Raw genomic sequence first — 19,407 nt, 5'->3', positions numbered from 1 at the left:
CCAAAAAAGAGAGAAACAGTTTGGGGGAGAGAGGATATCATGAAGGAGGGAGAAAGGGAAAGGGTAATTGGGAAATGACAGTGATTTCTTTTAAAAGCAGCAATAAAACTTTTTTTTAGTTAATTTTCCAGAAGATTGGCCACACCTCAAAACTTCCAAAATAAGTTTAGATATGAAGAAAAATAAGTTAATATTTGAATATCCTCCAGGACAAAGAATTTCCCATGGAAATCAGTAACAAATTCAAAAGGAATGTAAGCTTCTTTGATGAAGATTTTTTTTCTATCCTTGGCATCTATCATAGCACCTTGCATAGGATTTGCTGGATTTCAAAGAGAATCTGGCTTATTATATAAAAGGCTAACCTACTTATGGATATATGGCTATGCCAATTTCAAATTGGCTCCACTTAAAAATAAATGGCACTTCCAATAAATGAAGTCTATTTGAAATAGGTCATCTTAGAGAAATTAACATCTCAACCTGCTCTGCTGCTGTGTCCCATGGCGAGAAAAGATAATATATCTAGGACATTAGGAACCATAAGGGCCAGGAGGCATAAAGAAGCCACCATTCATTCTAGGCCCAAACAACAAAAATATAATAGGACCTTTGGGGATCCTTGGCTCTGTGGCCCCATGTAGAAAGGAAGCCACAACATCCCAGATATTCCTTAAATAGTTCAAAGGGGTGGACCAGACTTATGAATCAATCAGTTTTTTTCCCAAAGAAGTTTCAACATCTGTGGTATTTCACTGCCATCTTGTGGCTAAGAGCAACATTACAACATAAAGATGCTCAATCTTGACTCCAGTATTTCACATTTATAGACTTTCTACATCATTCAGTGAGGTTCTTCAGAGAGTGCCAGGGATAAATTCCACCTAAACAATTCAATTAAGAATGTTGGGGAAAAACTTCTCAAGGCTTCCCAAATGACTGTAGTGTGGCCCATAGAATAGCTACTGAAATGCTAGCTCATAAAGAAGAAACTTAGCTATCAGGAAGATAACAAAATCTCCAATATCCATTAGTACAATTATCTCAGAAGAATGAAGACAAAGAAAATCCACAATCTAGGGAGGACAGATTTTTGTTTGTTTGTTTCCTGGGGAATGGTACAGATTTTTTTTTTTTTTTTTTTTTAAGAAAAGTGAAACTAGTTTTTTGTTGGCATTTTTACTGATAGGAGATGGCAGTAAATAGGTCAAACGGGAGACAGATTTCTTTGGCTATTATATAGTCCTCTGGGGTTTGAGTCAGTCCTCCAGGTCTGGTGAACCTAACTCTGGGCTATTCCTCAGAAAGAGAGGCCTACCATTCTGGAATTGAGTCTCCACTCGCAGGTACTGTCGAAGCAGATCCATCACCACGGCTTTCATGTGGCCTCTGATACCACTTCGGTACCTGTTAAGATAGGAAAGGTTGCAACTTAAGAACCTGACTGGCTAAGACTAAACTCAAAAACTAGAAGGCCAAATTTCCTTCCTCAATTCCAATAAGCTTCCTGCCTCTAAGAAGAGCACAGATACAAAGGATAAGCCCAGTTATTGTTCTAGCTAACTCACGATTGGAAAGATTAATTTGGGGCCAAAACCTGAAAAGTATTTGGCTATGGGCAAAGAAGAATTTCAATTAGAAACTAAAATCCAGTAACATTAATAACAAGTAATCTGACTTAGGTTCCAACTGCTCTCACTGTCAGTGAGTCATCAATATGCCCCTGGAAATGGCTTGACAACATTTTTGTGGGTAGTAGTTTTTACAACTATTATCTATAAAGCTTTAGAAAAGAGCTTTGTGGAAGATGAGAGTTGAAGACATCTCCTTGAGCTAGTGAAGACCTTAATAGCAATTATCATGCTGGGACCACCATTAGGATATGAAAATAAATATACAAAAACAAAATGGGGGGAAAAATAAGTCACCAGAATTTCTGTACCTAACTAGTAAGACACTAAAAATGCTGAGCAGAAAAGTTGAAAATATTTCTAGCATCAGAAGAAGCTAGAAGTGAAGGAGTTATCAAAAATTTAGGGGAAGAATTAGCATTGTGAACACTTTCTAATTCATCTGAGGTCATGGCTGCAAAAAGGTAAAAAGAAGAATGCGCTATCAACATGCCCTCACCTCTGCACCAGCTGCACAATGCTCTGAGTGTTCATGAAGAAGACTTCTCGTTCAGACTTCCGGTTCAATGTAGCTGCATGACTGTCTAGGATGTTGGCGATCTAAAGTAAAGGAAATAAAGCCCAGGCCAACAAGAGATCTAAATCATTTTATTCTTCATCCCATCTCCAATATGGAACCTTTTCTTTCATCTGCTGACATTACCCAGGAGTAATTAAATACTGAAGGCTGTTCTGGGGCCTGTTAGCAGCTTTCATCCCCTATCAAACTTCCCTGTTGGATTTATGTCTGCTTCACCAAGAACCATCACACCAGGGCATGACAGGCAAGTGTGGCATGCTGGTTAAAGTCCAGAACGGAAGACAAAAAGCTCTACCCCTCCCTCCTAGGTCAAGGTCATACTGCTAATGAAGTAAAGCAGTCACTCACAAAGCCACAAGAAGTTCTCCATACTAAGTTCACTAGAGAATCTAGGAGTTTCTCTAGTCGGTGCAGATTCCAAGGCCAAAGGGATAGAGGGCACTATGTAAGACCTATCTTCTCATCATGGTTAACTCCAGGGGCATTAAATGCTTTTCCAGTAACTTCAGGTGTCTTATATTCCATGTATTTCAACTCTCCTTTTAACTTTTTTTGCTTACACGCAGTAAAGGTTTCATGAGGGAACAATGCTTACAATCACAGAAACAGGACAATCTACCAACAAAGACATCAATGTTGTGATCCCAGCCCCAAAAACCTCGACCTGTAGCACTCTTGCCACACTGCATACCCTCATCATCCCAACTGTCTATGACTAAGAGAAATACCTGCTGGCTGGGAAACTGGCAAAGGACAGAGGTGATATTGCTGGCATACTGGGCCATTTCCTTCTTGATGGACTTCTCCACATTGGGGGGTATCCGACCAGAAACACTGGTCATAATGTCCTGCAATTCTAGGAGAGGTAGGGAAGGGTCTCTGAGGGTTTTCATCAATCTCTCCACCCAATCTTTTACCTGAGGATAAGGAAACAAAACAGCACATAGACAAGATAGGTTAACAAAGCTCCAAAATAAAACTGACACGTCCAAACTAATGAGCAAAGAGTTCTTATGCTTTGAGGCTCAAATGTTAGTGTCTGACCAAATTAACATTATCCATGTTCTCTAGAGGAGGAAAAAAATTCCCTCAATTTCAAAATTAAAGATGCTAGTGATAAGACTTGTGGGGGTACTGATTTTCAGGTCTCTGTTTCTAAAATTAAACCAATATACAAGATGAGCTGGTATCTCAACGGACAGGAATGATGCTCAAGTCTATTACTTTAAAAAAAAAAAACTCTTAAAAAAGAGTTTTAATAAAAATTGCTATCTAGACTTCAGACCTTGACTACAAGCACCTGCCACAATAGCAGGTAGGGGCTAGAGGACATTGGGTAATGGGTAGATTTTTGCGAACCTGTCACCAAAGCTGGATTAAATAACTTAGTTTTGCGGAAGCTAGGTGGCACAGTGGATAGAGCTTCAGCCTTGGAGTCAGGAGGACCTGAGTTCAAATCTGGCCTCAGACACTTGACACTTACTAGTTGTGTGACCCTGGGCAAGTCACTTAACCCCCACTGCCTCACCAAAAATCAAAATGAATGAATGAATGAATGAATGAATAAATAACTTCGTTTCCAGGTAACTTAAAGAAAGGAGAGAAGACCCAGACATAAATCCCTTTCCCAAGGGAAGTGCTTCATACCCTGCTACTAAAGAAAGGGTCTGGGAGGCAGTATCCATTCATTACGTTGACCAGGTTATCCAGGACATAATGGAAGACCCGATGAAGCTTCTCGCCTCTAAGTGCTGTACTCTGGATCTTGGGCAAACTTCCAGTATGTAGCTCAGCCTGTTAACCCCACAGGAAGATTGAGTTACTTGCTATAATACTTCTAGAAGGAAATATAGAGTTGCAGTAATTATGATGTGTCATGGACTTCCCCCATTACTCCCATCCACCCCAAGACAGAAGGCATCAAGGAAGAATCAGCACATCAAACACAAAATGAACCACCCTCACAAACACCAGTCTTACTAGGTACATCCTGCTGCATGAATAAGTATAGAACATAGACTGAAAGAGCAAGATCGTGAGGGAAACTGGCAAAGGAAACGCTAGTACACCTTGGGTCTTGCATCCCGTGGGAAACATAAGCAACCAGAGAATCTTCACACCTACCTGCTGAACCTTACTGGGGTTATCCAGCTGCAGCTTGGCAAGCACACAACCAGGATCAAGGGCTGCTCCAGGCCGCTTGACGTAGTGGATACAACCAGACTCAACAGATATCAAAGTCATTACCATCTTCATCACCTACAGTGGAAAAACAGTTCAGTTATCAATAGAGCAGCAGTTCAAATCCAGACAGAGTCTCAAGATGTCACTTTATTCTTTCCTTTGCACCTCCATGAAAAAACAGATTGGTAACGGGTCCTTCTCTGGAGACCTCCAAAGCAGAGGGTCTTGACCTTTCCATGTCACAGACTCCTCTGGCAGTCTAGTGAAGCCTATGGACCCTTTCTCAAATTTTTTTTTTAAATTAAGGAAATGCCAAATTTCTTAGAGGTTAGTGAAAATAAAAGATTTTTTTTTTGCCATCCAAGTTTATAGACCCCTTGAAATCTATCGATGGAAAAAATTAGGATTCCATGGACCCCAGGTTAAGAACCCCCTACTCTAAAGGACGACATAACAAAATTATCCTTTGTAACTAGCCCCAGTACCTAATAACTCTGTCAATTTCTTGAAGTCTAATACAACCCTTTTGCTCTGATTTGAGCCTATTTTTTTTTCCCATTTTATCATTGATGCGGCTGGAGAACAACTGGTCTGGTCACCCCTCACTCACTGGTTCAAACTTTGTACTCTCAGACTTACAGGCTAATTTCAGGGACTCCCCACATTCTGCATTCTTGCCAAATTGGTCAGAATACCCCCCCTCACTCAACGTTCCATCTTCCCCTCTCTGTGTATTTATTCACTCCCACCATGAGCCATTCTAGGAGTGCATTCTTGCCTCAAGTGTACTCATCCTTCATAAAATATTGCCCTCTTTCAGAAATTCATGAAGCCTTCTCTGAGCTCCATTAGTTATTATTGCTCTCCCTCCTCAAATTACTTACACTTAAACTTACCTATTAGCATACTGTGTTATGAGCCTCCTCTCCCCTCACCCTGTAGATTGTAAGCTCCTTCCAGGCAGGTGCTATTTCATATAACAGTTACTTAAGCAAAACTGAATTGACGTGACTCCACTAGTCAAGAGAATTCATGCATTCATTCCATTTTGCCCCCTTGAGCTAGACAGAGAATAAATACTTCTTTCTGTCCCTTTTTTACTCTCACACATTCATGCCTGTGGCCACTTGTCTTTTCTTCCAAACACTCCTAACCTCAATCTCAGCATAGCACTGGCCAGCAAACACATGGCCTCCATCCTCCACAATGTACTGGATCAATTTTCCAGCAGAAGGTGAACGGAGTACAGACGGGTCATTCTCCTTCTCAAATACACAGGTCTTGTTGCCAATTGTGATGCGGTATCTAAGAAACACAAGTAAGGCAAACAGGTCTTGAATCACTTCAAGATGCAAAAGTGAATAGCAGCATTAAGGTAAAAATTTCTTTAATGTTTCCCAAATCCCATGATCTTTCAGGAGACAAGAGAAGAGGCTGTTCCAATCATGGGCTCCAATTGTTACTCACCTATCCACTTCTTCCTTCATGTATGTTGTATAGCTGCTGCCATCATAGGACAAGAGTAATCCCCCATCACTCAGACGGTGCACATCCACCTCTACACAGGAGCCATTCATGACCACCACATAGGAGTTAGGGGACTGCCGGGTCACCTGTGTACCATCAGAAGTAGTTGGAGTTGGACATGGTATCATTTCTAAGCAAAGCCCTGGAGACGACCCCAGAATAAAAGGGCAAAAGAAAACATCTGACACCAATGTGATCAGTCCATGTGACACTAGTCCCACCCACCACGCCATGGAGGCCTCTTCCCTCTCTATCCTTTTTCCTGACCCTTTCCCTCCTATTTGCTTTCTTCCTTTTCCCCTGACTATTTCTTAGACCTGCTAAAGTAGCGACAGGTACTGCTTGGCCCCACTGGCTCTACATGTACCTAAAGCAGTTGTTTCTCCCCAGTCTGAATTCTGTCTTCAACCTTTTGCCTGTACCCCAAGAAGTTAAAACAGAACTGCACAGACACTGCAGCATGAAGGTGGCTTTCATACATTAAAACAACCTTAGGACATCCTTTACACAGGACCCTATGCCACCCAGGCGATGGTGCTGTATTTGAAAACTGCAAACTATCTTTAAACTCTCTTGATAACGCTTCCTGCCTCACTCCTCAGCAGACCCCACTCGCTCATACTCCTCCTTACTTCCATTCTGTGGAATATAAATAATTCAGTCACTCTGTAGCCCACATGTTTTCTGTGCCTCTTCCCTTAAAAATAAAAAAGGATGGAAAAGTGAGGGATAGGGTTCCTAAGATGCTCATACCTTCAGCACATATTTGGCCCCTTCGTAGATAAGCTCAACATCAACTGTGTTCAGAAGTGTGTGAGCAGGAAGGACCTGACCCCTGAAAAACAGTATGTGTCACTCATCACCGCACGGTTCTCAAAGTCAAATAACCAAGTATAGTCAAACCTCAACTACCCCTCTCCACTTATTAAATAAGTGTTGCCATACAAAAGGTTTTCCACCAGGGGAGTAACATTATGAAAATGGTTAGTTCAGGTTGACTTAACAATATATGCCCTGTTCCATTCTATGAACTTTCTAGTCTGTCCTCGCCTTCCCCCTCCCCCCTCCCAGTCCATATAGTTTAAAGCTGTTTAAATTACTAATTTCCTTAAGTTCTTCCCTTCAGGCTTTTAAAAGTGGAACACAGCAAGTGAGTCTGTTTAGCTAGCCCTGGAAATTAATTCAGTTTCATACATGCCTGGCTGATGCTCTGACATAACTCAAGAGCCATCACTGACTATCAGTCTATTGTAACTTATTCTCAAGGGCTAGTAATAGCTACGTTATGAAATCAAGGCTAGTAAAGGGTTCAAGAACTTCCTAATCCAAGGCCTAGGAAGTAATGGACAGCTCAGGGAGGGTTCAGATGCCCAAACATGTATAGCCTCTTAATCTATACTCTTTACATGAAATTCCAAATGAAGTAAATAATCTCTTTCAGTGTTGCCCCAGCCCAACCCTCAATACTACAGTTACCCCCAGCCACTCTCCATGACCTCCTTCCTTTCTCCAGCTTCAGAGAAAAGAAATAATTGCTTACAAACTGTTAGAATAACCTGTATGCTCAATGATTGGGTATCGGCCAAATAAATTGTGTTACATTCAATGTAATGGAAAACTATAATGCGATTAAGTCCGACATACAAAGATATCTGGAAAGACTTTTAATGAAATAATACAAAAGGAAAAAGCAGAACCAGAAGTAGGGCATACACACAAGTTACAAACCTTATTTGAGGAGAAAGCAGTAAATGAGAAGAGACAAAAAATACAAGTGAGAAATGATGGAAAAATTGCCACGATTTTTTACACACTGAAGTTAATTTAAATGTAAATAGTAAACAGGTGCAGTTGGCTACACTAATGTTCAATGTTAAGCTTTTAATAAAACAAAAATAAATATAAAAATTTAACTGTTAGGAATAGTCTTGAGAATGCTTGTCCTGGGGGTTTAGTCCTAAGATCAATACAAATAGTTAAGAGTAAATGACCACTGAGGTGTTGAGTAACCCCAAATAATCAAAATCCTACCTCTCTAAAGAGTGAAGGAAATTGGAGACACTGTTCCGAAGGCTCACATCTGCCACATGTAGAGCCCCACATACAACTCCCAACATGGTATCAGGACGCTCTGCCTGGGAGAAAGGAAAAAAGGGCAAAGAAAAAGCATGGTCAATTGGCACCTCTGGTTTCACTCCCCAAACCTAAAAGGCAAATTCACAGTGGAAAAAGTTTCTATTAGTAGATTTTGCTTCTTTTAGCCCAAATTAACACTGGGACAGTGGCCTCACCATTTTCCTGGTGCTAGGGCCCAGGCAAACTCTCTTCTGCTTCCAAGGGATTGTGTGCCTTGATGCCATCTGGCTAACAGAAAAATGCTACTAGACTAGCTTTTCGCAGAATCAGAAAAGGAACAGAGGCAGCACCCCCTGTTTTCTCCCCTCCAAAATAGCAGGTGCTTGTACAACGTGTAGACATCGGTCTTTTTCCCAACCAAACCAAGGGCACCCTCGACTAAGGCAGAACTTGACGACAGGAGCAGGTCAAGGGGAGCATGAAGTAGGGAAAGAGTTACATTTCAATCCCAGAATGCTGTTCTCAGGCTCACCCCAGGAAGTGACCCAGGGCCCGGGAGTGGGGGAGCTCTCAGCCTCTCCCAGAAGCCCCCACCTGCACTTTCTCAGCAATCAGCCTGTCCAGCCAGCCCGTGTCTATGCGGTTATGCTGGAAACTCTCCGTCTCCAACAGCTTGATCAGGTATTCAACAGTAGTCCGGAAGTCTCCCCGGATAGACAGTTCCTTCAAAGCCACCACCATGTTTCTGGAAGACAAGGGGATCGGTCTCAGCACAGGCTCCAAGGACAAGGGAGTGAGGCACATGGTGTAGAGGCAGGAATCCAAATGCTAATCCAACCCTTAATATCTATGTGACCGTGTCTCTTAAGTTCTCTGGGTCAGTATCAGCCCCTGAAGAGTATGAGTCAAATGAGTGGCTATCTGTACCTATGGAGGGAGTATTCCATACCAGAAGTTCTCAAAGTGACATAATCATGGGTCTATGACACATGGGAGTAGAGCAACATCAAAACCCAGATCGGTGCCCTGGCCAGGAATTACTTGCAAATCAGTCACTTCCGTGATAAGAAGAAAATAAAATATACAGGCAATCCCATTGTTAGAAAAAATATACATTTTACTGATGAATTAGAGCAATAAAGCAATCATTTCTTGGGAGGAAAAATGCTCACCTCCAATTCCTCCCCTTTACCACATTCATTTTCATTGCTTCACTCACTCACTACTGCCCTTTTTTTTTTTTTTTTTTTTTTTTAATTTAAAAACCCTCACTTCTAGCTACCTCACTGCTACTTCTGCTGGCTTCTAGAAGAATGACAGTGACCTCCCTCCCTTCCCCACAGAAGCAAGGAAGAGAAGGTGGGAAATACCACCACCATACACTGTTAAACAGCTGGTATGGGGGCTAACTTTGCTAACTGTTTTTGAGCCTTTTTTTTTTCCATTTCTTGTCACATAGATGGCTCATGAAGTGGAGGGACTATAGGGAGGGACACAGTCAGAAATGAATGTGATGTAAACATATTTAAAAATAAGATCCATTTTTACAAATTAAAGTAACAGTACACATAAAGTCAGATTACTTCATTACTAGGATTTTAGTGCTGGAAGAGACCTTGAAGATCACCCAATCCAGGGACTCTTAACCTGAGGTCCATAAATCTGGTGGGTTGGTTCGTTTGGTATTTTGATAACTTTATTTCAACATAACTGGTTTCCCTTGCAATCTTATGTATTTTTTATGTATTTAAAAACATTCTGAGGGATCCACAGGCCTCACCAGATTTCCAGAAGGGGAGCAGAACCCATGATCTAACCTAAACTTCTTGTTTCATAAGTAAGTAAATAAGCCTGGAGAGGTGAAGCAGCTTACCTAAGTCACACAGCTGCTTGGTGCCAGAAACAAGACTAGAACCCCAGTGTCTTGATTCCCTGTTGAGGGCTCATTCTAATATGCTATGTTTTCAAAGCTTTAAATTTTCAGAAATCCAGGCTGTGCCTGAACATCAAAAAGGTCTCACATTCACCAAAATACTCATAACAGCACTTTATGTGGAATAAAAAAGCTAGGGAAAAGTAGATGCTGACTGACTGGGTTACAGTTAAACACATCATGGTGCAAGAATGCTATGGAATATGATCATTCTGTAAAAACACAATTATTATGAAGAACTCAGGAGAATGGAGAGACATATGAAGTGACACAACGAAGCAAGCAGGACAAAGAAAATAATGAACACAATGAGTTTAACAATGTATAAATGGGGAGAACAAAAACAAAAACCCTGAAAGCTGAATAATTACAATGACGAGCTTGGCCTCAAACGGGACATTAAAAACGTACCTCTGTCCCTTCTTTGCAGAACTGGGGGATATGAGTATAGAATATTACACATATCGTCATACTCAGCTGATGTGTTATGTTGGCTAGTTTTGTTCATCTGCTTTTTTCTCCCTCCTTCCTTTTGATTCTTTGTTAATAACAGATGGCTCAACAGCAAGGGGAGGGAGGATGAATGTACTTGGAAATTTAGGAAATGTAAAAAAATAGAACATAAACAAAAATTTAAAAACAAAATAACCCTTTACCCCCCAAATTTTTTAAAACGCACACTGACAAGGTAAATGACTTTATGGCTTCATGATGGAATGTCAAGTCATTGATAACATGTCCAGAAAACACTCAGTATGAGTTTTAAGCTTTAAAAATGCCCTGAGACTTTTGGGACAGCCCATATTTTCACATTTGACTGACAAGTTTACTAGTTTTGTTGAACTACTTTTATTAACGTTCTTTTTTATTGTCTGTTATATGAAGGATGGTTCTCTGGGGGCTGAGGGCAGGGAGTAGAGGGTTGAAAAGGAAGAAATATGAGAAATGAAGATGATGTAAAATATTTCAACAGAAATAGCCAAATTAAATTTATAGCATTCCCCTGATCTATAAGGTTAGTAATCCTGTCCAAAAATTCTAATTAGGCAAGTGTGACATGACCTGTTCTTGATGGAGCCGTGGAGTTTCCTTGTGATGACCACTTCCTTGCCTAGATGGTCACTAACCATTCTTTTAACACCATGTTCTAGAATTTTCTTAAGAGTCAAAATAAAAGATCATTGGCCTATCATTTATAGACTGCTATTCCCCCTTTTCAAATATGTGAGATATACTTTCCCCTCTTAGATGCTAAAGCACTTCCCCCTTTCTCTGTTATCTTTCAAAAATCACCACCTGTACCTCAACAATCACAGCTGTCAGTTCTTTCAATACATGGGATGGGTTCATCCAAGTCTGAGGACTTGAATTCAAGGGTTCTGACTGTACCCTTAGTAAGAAAGATGCCCTCTTATGATCTTCCCCCTTAGCTTGGGTAACAAACAACAAACACTTCTTAAGTACCTACTAGTTTAGACAGCTGGCAGTTCAGTGGATGGAGCACTTAGCCTGGAATCAGGAAAATCTGAGTTCAGATTATGACTTAGACACTTACTAGCTGTGTGTCCCTGGGTAAGTAAATAAACTGAATAAAGGTAGCGGCTGTGTGAGGAGAAAAATGGGGCTGGATGTGAGATTCAGTGGAGATAGAAACAGTAAGATTTGGTAACTGACTGTGGACAAGTGAGTGAGGAAAAATGAGAAGATGATGATCATGCCAAAGTTATGAACCTGGGAGAATGGAACAATGGCAGAACCTCCAAGAGAAACAGTGAAGTTCAGAAGAGGGGTGGTGGCTTGGAAGGGAGTGGGGGTGTTGCTAGTATAATATAAGGTTTTTTCTGGATGCCTTCAAGATGTCTCTGGGACAGTCAGTTGACAATGGCCAAATACACAGTTTGTAATGTGAAACTGAAGCTCAGGGGAAAGGCTGGGGCAGGATAAAGATCTATGAGGCATCTATTACAGATGATAATTAAACACATGCAAACTAATGAGGTTACCAAGAAAGAGAATACATAGAGAAAAGAGGGAGGATCAAGACAGAACAATGATGAACCTGCTACAGAGACTGAGAAGGAACATTCAAAAGCGGTATAAGAAGAGTAGTCCTGCAAAGACCTAGAGGAGAGACTATTCAGGAGGAGCAGTGTACAGTGTCAAAGGCAGCAAAGATGTCAAGAAGAATGAGGGCTCAAATACACACACACACACACACACACACACGAGATACTTCACTGCCTAATTAGCCATCAGTCTCCTTAGAGCAAAAAGTTGAGCACCTCCACATTTTTACAATCATATATTTGAACTATACCATTCACCAAGAGCAATGGTCCTATTTCTTTTCCCCATTTCCCCATCCCAAAATAAGTTTTTTGGTGTTTTTTTTTAATGTAACTTTTCTTTTTCCTTTTAAAATTAGTATTTCTTTTCTCTCCCTCATATCTCCCCCACCACTGAAGGGAGGAAAAAAAAAAAAAAGAAAAAACCCTAGTAAAAAAATATGTATAGTAAAGCAAAATAAATTCTAACATTAGCAATGTCCAAAACTATGTTTCTTTCTGCATCTTAACTCCATCACTTCTCTGTCAGAAGTGGGTTCACCATTGCTCCTCTGGAATCAAGGCTGGTCACTGAACGGATCAGAGTTATGAAGTCTTTCAAAGCTATGTTTCTTTACAATGTGTTTTACTGTACAAATTATTTGACTGGTTCTGTTCACTACATTCTGCAACCATTCTTATATATCTTCCCAGGTTCCTTTTCTCTAAAAGCATCCCTTTCGTCATTTCTTGGTACACGAATAGTTTTGTGAAAACCTTTTTGATTGTCCTGAGCTTTCTCTGTCAGCCTCTTCTTGCAGAACAACGCCACTTTCGTATTTATTCTGTTACCTGCTCTTGTTTCCATAATCTATCGATTAACTTTTTTATAAATCTAAGTGGACTTGATGGGTTTCTGTGCAACCACACCTTTGTCTTTTTGGCAATTTCAACTTTTACCCTTACCTAATGACTCCTCTTTGCAACCTAAGGACTTCACTCTTCAAAATTCCCCCATTCTCCCTGAGCTAACCTCAACACACAATTTTAGTCCTTGGGATCCTGCTTATCCTTTTGCTGAACCCTTTGAAATTGAGGGTGCAAGCCAAGCTGAGTCCGGCTCTCTTCTCCTTCACTATCATACATGCTAAGATGAAGTGGTCACCTTTAGTCAAGCTTCTCATTATTACCATCCCCCAAAACCAGTGAGAATCAGGTCCATAATAGGGTCACAGGATCAAATTTTGTGCTAGAAAGGACCTTAAGAGGGCACATGGTCTAACTACTGTATTTTACAGATGAGGAAAACATGGCCCAGAGAAATTAAAAGTGACTCGCCCAATGTTATACAGGTAGTACATACCACAACCAGGATTGAACCAAGATCCTGACTACAAATCTATCATTCTTTCTAGTACACAACTGTACTCATCATTGATCATCCACCTTTTAAAGAATTAAATTATCAAATCAAACCAAGAAATTACTAGCTTCTGTGCTTTTTGGGAAAAAGATACTTTCTCAGATGAATGGATAACTAAAGTCACCACGATGACTACAGCATGCATCAGCATGCCAATTCCTTATGCCTCCTTTGGTCCAGGCAACCTAGAGGACACTCTAAAGATAACGTCACTTCGGTCTGGGTCACCACAGATCTTCACACAAATGTTCTCCATCAACCTTTCCCTGTCTGGTCCTGAATTTTATAACATACAGATATCTACTTAATATTTGATGTCATTCCATCCCCTTTCCCCACATCCAGTCTCCTCCCTAACTACTAAATAAGGTATACTATTAAAGTGCCCAATTCCAGTTAGAGGTCCTATTCTACAAGTCACAGGAATACCCATTATGTCAAGTTTACTCCTTTGTGCCCAGTACAGTCACTTCTTATTTGTCCTGTGCGCAGGACTGTATAGACATCTGGAGCCATGGGGTTTAGTGTTGGCTGCTTTCTTGAATTTTGTCTCCTATGCATTTCTACTGACATTCTACACTGTCATTATTCTATTTATTTCTGTTCTGTTATATTCTATTTAGCCTGGTAAAGACATATATTTACCTTATAGGTATAAATATCAAGCACTTTCACCTTCTTTTTTCCCTTTCAGTTTAAAGCCCTTTCAAACATTTTCTAAAAATATTTTTATTGATATCTTTTATATTTACATCACAGTCATTTCTAGAACATGAATGTTTCCTTAACTCCGCCCCCACAGAACTCTCTTATAACCAAGAACAACGAAGGAAAACCACCTAACATAATGACTGCATGGATGCAACACTCTGCCCTACTAGTAACTTGCCTTCCTGCCATGAGGGAAGACATATATTATATTATCTATACTCTGGAAACACACTAGTTTTTTAATTACCCAAGTTTGGTTTCCTTTTAGTAATCTTTTCATTAACATTGTTGTAGTAATATCATTAAGTACGTTCTTCTTTGGGTTCAATTTATTTCACTCTATCAAATCATACAATTCTTCCCAAGTTTTTCTGAATTCCTCATAGCAATAATTGCTTAATGCATAATAATATTCTGTTATACTCATATAGTGTAGTTTTCTGCAGCTGGCGACTCAACGGATAGAACCTTGGGCCTGGTGTCAAAAATGATCTAAATTTGGGGCAGTTAGGTGGCACAGTGGATAAAGCACCAGCCCTGGATTCAGGAGGACCTGAGTTCAAATCCAGCCTCAGACACATAACACTTACTAGCCGTGTGACCCTGGGCAAGTCACTTAACCCCACTGCCTAGCCAAAAAGAAAAAAAAAAAGATCTAAATTCAAATACAGCATCAGACACTTACAAGTTGTTTAACTTTGGGCAAGTCACTTAATTTCCTCAATTTCCTCAACTCTAAAATAGGGATAACAATAAGCATCCACCTCCCAGGCTTGTTCCAACTATACTAGTTCACTTCTACCAACTCTTCTTATTAGGTTTGTGAGACTCCCAGAAGACACTCCTGTCAGTCTTTACTAAGTAAGCTCCACAGCCTGCCCAACATTCCCACATCTTAAGCTGTAGTTCAGAAACATCTGCTGTTGTTGTTGTTGTTCAGCCATTTCAGTCACGTCCAACTCTTCATGGCTCCGTTTGGGGTTTTTTTGGCAAAGCTAATGGAGTAGTTTGCAATTTCCTTCTCCAGCTCATTTTACAGATGAGGAAACTGAGGCAAATGGGGTTAAATGACTTACCTAAAATCCACCCACAGCTAGTAAATGTCTGAGGTCAAATTTGAACTCAGAAAGATGAGTCTTCCTGACTTCAGGCCCAGCACTCTATCCACTGTACCACCTAGTACAATGGGCTATACATCCAACCAACTACATGCTACATAATCTAGAAAACATGCATTCTTCATCCCTTCTGTTTTAACTCAGTGCACTGATAGGTCCACCTCTTTTGAACAGCCATTTGAAAAGCCAACAGTAACCGAAGGGTTGGTGCTATGCATAATTTCATCAGCAAATATCTGCAAATACCTGACAAATGAACCCCTTTCCATTTGGGCGTGTGCCCAGATATGATCATCCAAGACCAAGACAGTGCTGAATACTGTAGATGAGCATCTATCTCCCTGTTGAATGACATCTTACTCATTAGTGGTAAATCAGAGCCCTGCAGAAAATCATATGCTCTTAGCATATGCATGCGACACCTTATTGAAAGGGAACTACTCAGGGTACAAAAGTATGGCACTGGTAAACATGGCCTCTAGATCACCCAAAGAATAACGTTTTGATGCATATATAATAGTTCTGACATGACCCCACAATTTTGTAGCATTTACACTTCTGAAGTTATTAAAGCTTAACAGTGCTCTAACTGCACTAAAGCATTGCTATATGCATCAATTTGGCTATCCAAATGTACTTCTGTGAAAGTTTGCAAGTTCCCAAGTTAAGACTCGAGAGATGCATTATTTCATGAATACAGTCAAGCACCTGAATACTTACGAAATGGCTTCCTCTCGGTTTTCTCCCCAGGAGAAGCAATGACCAAATTGAGAATCTGCAAACTCATGAAGTCCACCAGCAGCAGCAACACTGAAATAGCCCCAGACATTCTTATTGCTACGGAAATTCAACTCCTGGACTGTTCCTGAGCTGGGCTTAAAACCCTGTTAGAAGATGGTGAATATAAAAAAAATCTTAGTACATTTCCAGGAAATCTTACAGTTTGCTGTCTTGAGGAGCAGCCCTGGGGGAAGATCTGTACAGCTGGTCAAAGGGCCAGGAAGCAGTTCTTCACATAAGTGTGACCGGGTGGGACTCACAGTGATCTAAACCTTTCTATGTCTTCCCCACCAGAGAAAAATTTATATATCTGAACACTGTGCTTCAGTAAGCTATCTTTAGTTACCTCATCAGGATTCTCACTAGTGATACGAGCAGCGATGACGTGACCTCTCGGGCAGGGGACGTGAGCAGAGTTTTCAAAATCAATTGGGACATCTCCCCAGGGTGAGACCCCATACATCATTCGGATATCTTTGATTCTGTACAGAGGAATACCCATGGCAATCTGAAGGAAAGTAAACCACATGTGTGTCAGATCACTCACAAAAGGTTTTTCTGTAAACTTAGATGTTATCACAGTATACACACAATTCTTCCACCTTAGAAACCACTGCTGATCATTCCTACAAAACTTCATTCCTTTTTCGTGGGCTTAAACTCCACAAATGTTAAACATCAATACTTACTCAAAATTACTCAACGTAGACTTGGCATCACTACATTTAATAATTTCCCCTGTTTTATCCTGGTTTACTACAGAAAGAAATTAATTAGTATTCAGTCTCTCTGCGTAACTCAAAGTAAAACTCTGTGTTAACTCTCAGAGTTCCTCTAGTAACCCAAATTCCCACTGACCTAAAAGAGGCAGCTAGGTGGTGCAGTGGATAGAACACCAGCCCTGGAGTCATCAGGAGGACCTGAGTTCAAATCCAGCCTCAGACACATAACACTCATTAGCTGTGTGACTCTGAGGAAGTCACTTAACCCCAACAGCCTCATGTTTTAAAAAAAAAAAAAAAAAAGATATCACAAAGGTGAACCCAAGAGATGCCACTGCTTCTCTCTTGAGGTCAAAATGCTATTCCAAACTAATAACAATGTATATGGTAGAAATAGATTACAATTACATAAAAAAAGTACGAGGAAACAATTTTAAGAATCAAAAGAAGATATACTCTATATATGTTTTGTTATAAAACAGATTAAATATAAAAATAAATGAGAAAAAGCAACACAAAAGAGAAAGTCCATGACTATGCAACACTCCCAGTAGGCACCAGGGTATTCCTCAGAAACTGACCAGGTAAATCTGTCAGAGCCATAACAATACCATCACTTCTCTCAATCCCACAAACCACAGTGAAGGAGATAAAAGTTTACTCCCTTTTCAACTTTAGATGCTGTAGAGCACATTTTGAAGGACAGAAAGGTATAATGAAGTAAACACTGAACATGGAGTCAGAGAACAGAAATGAGTCCCAGATAATCAGCTTCCTGATAGGGTAACTATGGCCATGTCATCTCAACTTTCTCAGTCTGGTAAAATGAAAATATTACTCCTACTACCTTTCTCACAGAGGTACTGTGAGAGAAAAGTGCTTTATAAACCATTTGAGAATGACTATTCTTGTTTACAAGTAGCACCTAACTCCTCCGTTAGCTACTGCAGCCTTCTCTAGCACATCAAAGTAATTAAGAGGCAACACCATCAGGAGAAGAGTAGAAATCAGGAGATAAATTTACAAAATAATCACCAAAAATGTAAAGGAAAATAATTTAGAAAGACAAAAGATCTCAGAGGAAGGCAACAACCAACTATGACTTCAGAAAACTGATAATGAAGCATACCACACATAGTCAGAGAAGTGACCAACCAGAGATGCAGAATGAGACACACCTGCACATACCAATGTGCTAAACAGTTTTGCTACCAGAGATGGACAAGAGTGGGGTGGTAGAGAGTTAGAAAGTAAGATAAAAAATGCAACAACAATAATGAAAAGTACATAAATAAAGCACCTGAAAATACATAGAAGAAAACAAATTCAAGAGACACAAACTGGGCAATTTCATTACTACCATATTAAATTTAATAACAATTTAAAACAAACTGTGCACAACTGAAGTTGATAGTTTCATATGCAATCCTTTTTTTTCTTCCTTGTATATGGAAATGTTGATTTTGCTGATGATTAAGTTCATAATAAAAAAGAATATTTAAATTAAAAAATATTTTCCAGGAGTCATTCTCCAAGTCATAGGAATATAGAGATGCTATATGAGTCATCCTTGCTAGGAAATATGCAGGCTATTTTGCCACTTTGACATGCAACCAAGGCAGCAGATCAACCAAGGAATACCTAGAGGGTCACTGGTCTCAAACATAAGGAGCCTTCTTTCTGTACGTTTCCATTTATTACTCAACAATCAAATGTAAATCATTTTGTTTTCATGCATTCTCATACTGGGGACCTCACTTATGGAGTGACCCCTAAGAAATACAACTCTAATTCTTAGATGGCTAGCTCTGGCATTTCAAAACTTCCCTGCGTTTCTTGTTTTATCAGGGAAAACAAGTTATCCATGTATCACATTCCAAGAGCACAAATCATGAATCACAAAATTGCACAACAGAACTGAACACCACAAGAGAGTCTGATTAAGAGAAGCTTCCTTCCTATCAGACACTGGTAAAGCCAGTTCTTCAGTTATCACTCACATTCCCGGCCTCCCCAGAGGACTCCTCAAGCCCAGGAGCACTGGGACTCACCTGGAGTTGTGCCGCTGGAAGGTTGACATCAGCCACCATCTCCGTACAAGGATGCTCCACCTGCAGCCGCGGATTCAGCTCCAAGAAGTAGAAGCTGCCATCCTGGCTGTAGAGGTACTCCACAGTCCCAGCACTGACATAACCTACCATCTTGGCAAGCTTCACAGCACACTAAGGGACAAAGTCATGGTGAGCAAGTTCAAGAAGCCTATTATGTCCAAAATCCAGTCTTTGTCTGTTGCCTCTCACTAGCTCAAAACCTCAGCACTTCCAGCCATACAAGGGCTCAAAGACTTCTAGCTATACAATGGGAGATTTTTTCCTCCACTCTGACCATAACCCAGAATCTAAAGCTAAAGGAGAGCAGAGAGATGATTTATTTTGTTCATACTTTTACAACAGTAACCCGACACACCCCACACATTCTTACATAAGGGCAAAGCACAAATAGACAACCCATCAAAGCACTATTTATCTGACTTGTTTGGAATCCAGCAAAAGGGAGAACACAACTTATCTATTAAAAGAAAATCAGTGCTGATTCACTACATCAGACTTTCCAAACTTTCCAATCTGTGGTATTTTGCTTTCCATGGGCTTCTGAGATGGAGTTTTCCTGATTTTTA

At 40.3% G+C, this 19,407-nt stretch overlaps 1 protein-coding gene across 5 annotated transcripts in view; it reads right to left on the bottom strand.

Moving 5' to 3' along the window:
* ACACA (acetyl-CoA carboxylase alpha) overlaps window positions 1–19,407 on the bottom strand; it is a 238,786-nt gene that overhangs the window by 156,809 nt on the left and 62,570 nt on the right. For all 5 annotated transcript variants that reach the window (XM_027870541.1, XM_027870542.1, XM_027870545.1 and 2 more), the window contains 13 exons: window positions 18,782–18,952; window positions 16,355–16,516; window positions 15,949–16,112; window positions 8,593–8,743; window positions 7,954–8,057; window positions 6,676–6,757; window positions 5,863–6,008; window positions 5,550–5,700; window positions 4,336–4,470; window positions 3,859–4,005; window positions 2,940–3,128; window positions 2,131–2,231; window positions 1,319–1,407 (listed from right to left, as the gene is read on the bottom strand). In XM_027870541.1, the coding sequence (XP_027726342.1) occupies window positions 1,319–1,407; window positions 2,131–2,231; window positions 2,940–3,128; window positions 3,859–4,005; window positions 4,336–4,470; window positions 5,550–5,700; window positions 5,863–6,008; window positions 6,676–6,757; window positions 7,954–8,057; window positions 8,593–8,743; window positions 15,949–16,112; window positions 16,355–16,516; window positions 18,782–18,952 (1,792 nt within the window). The remainder of the gene's footprint in view (window positions 1–1,318; window positions 1,408–2,130; window positions 2,232–2,939; window positions 3,129–3,858; window positions 4,006–4,335; window positions 4,471–5,549; window positions 5,701–5,862; window positions 6,009–6,675; window positions 6,758–7,953; window positions 8,058–8,592; window positions 8,744–15,948; window positions 16,113–16,354; window positions 16,517–18,781; window positions 18,953–19,407) is intronic.

This window comes from Vombatus ursinus, unplaced genomic scaffold (genome assembly GCF_900497805.2).
Source record: "Vombatus ursinus unplaced genomic scaffold, bare-nosed wombat genome assembly UNPS02014797.1, whole genome shotgun sequence".
In the NCBI taxonomy this organism is placed as follows: domain Eukaryota; kingdom Metazoa; phylum Chordata; class Mammalia; order Diprotodontia; family Vombatidae; genus Vombatus; species Vombatus ursinus.
The sequence above is the reverse complement of the archived record's forward strand: the minus strand, read 5'-3'. Positions and strand labels throughout refer to the sequence as shown.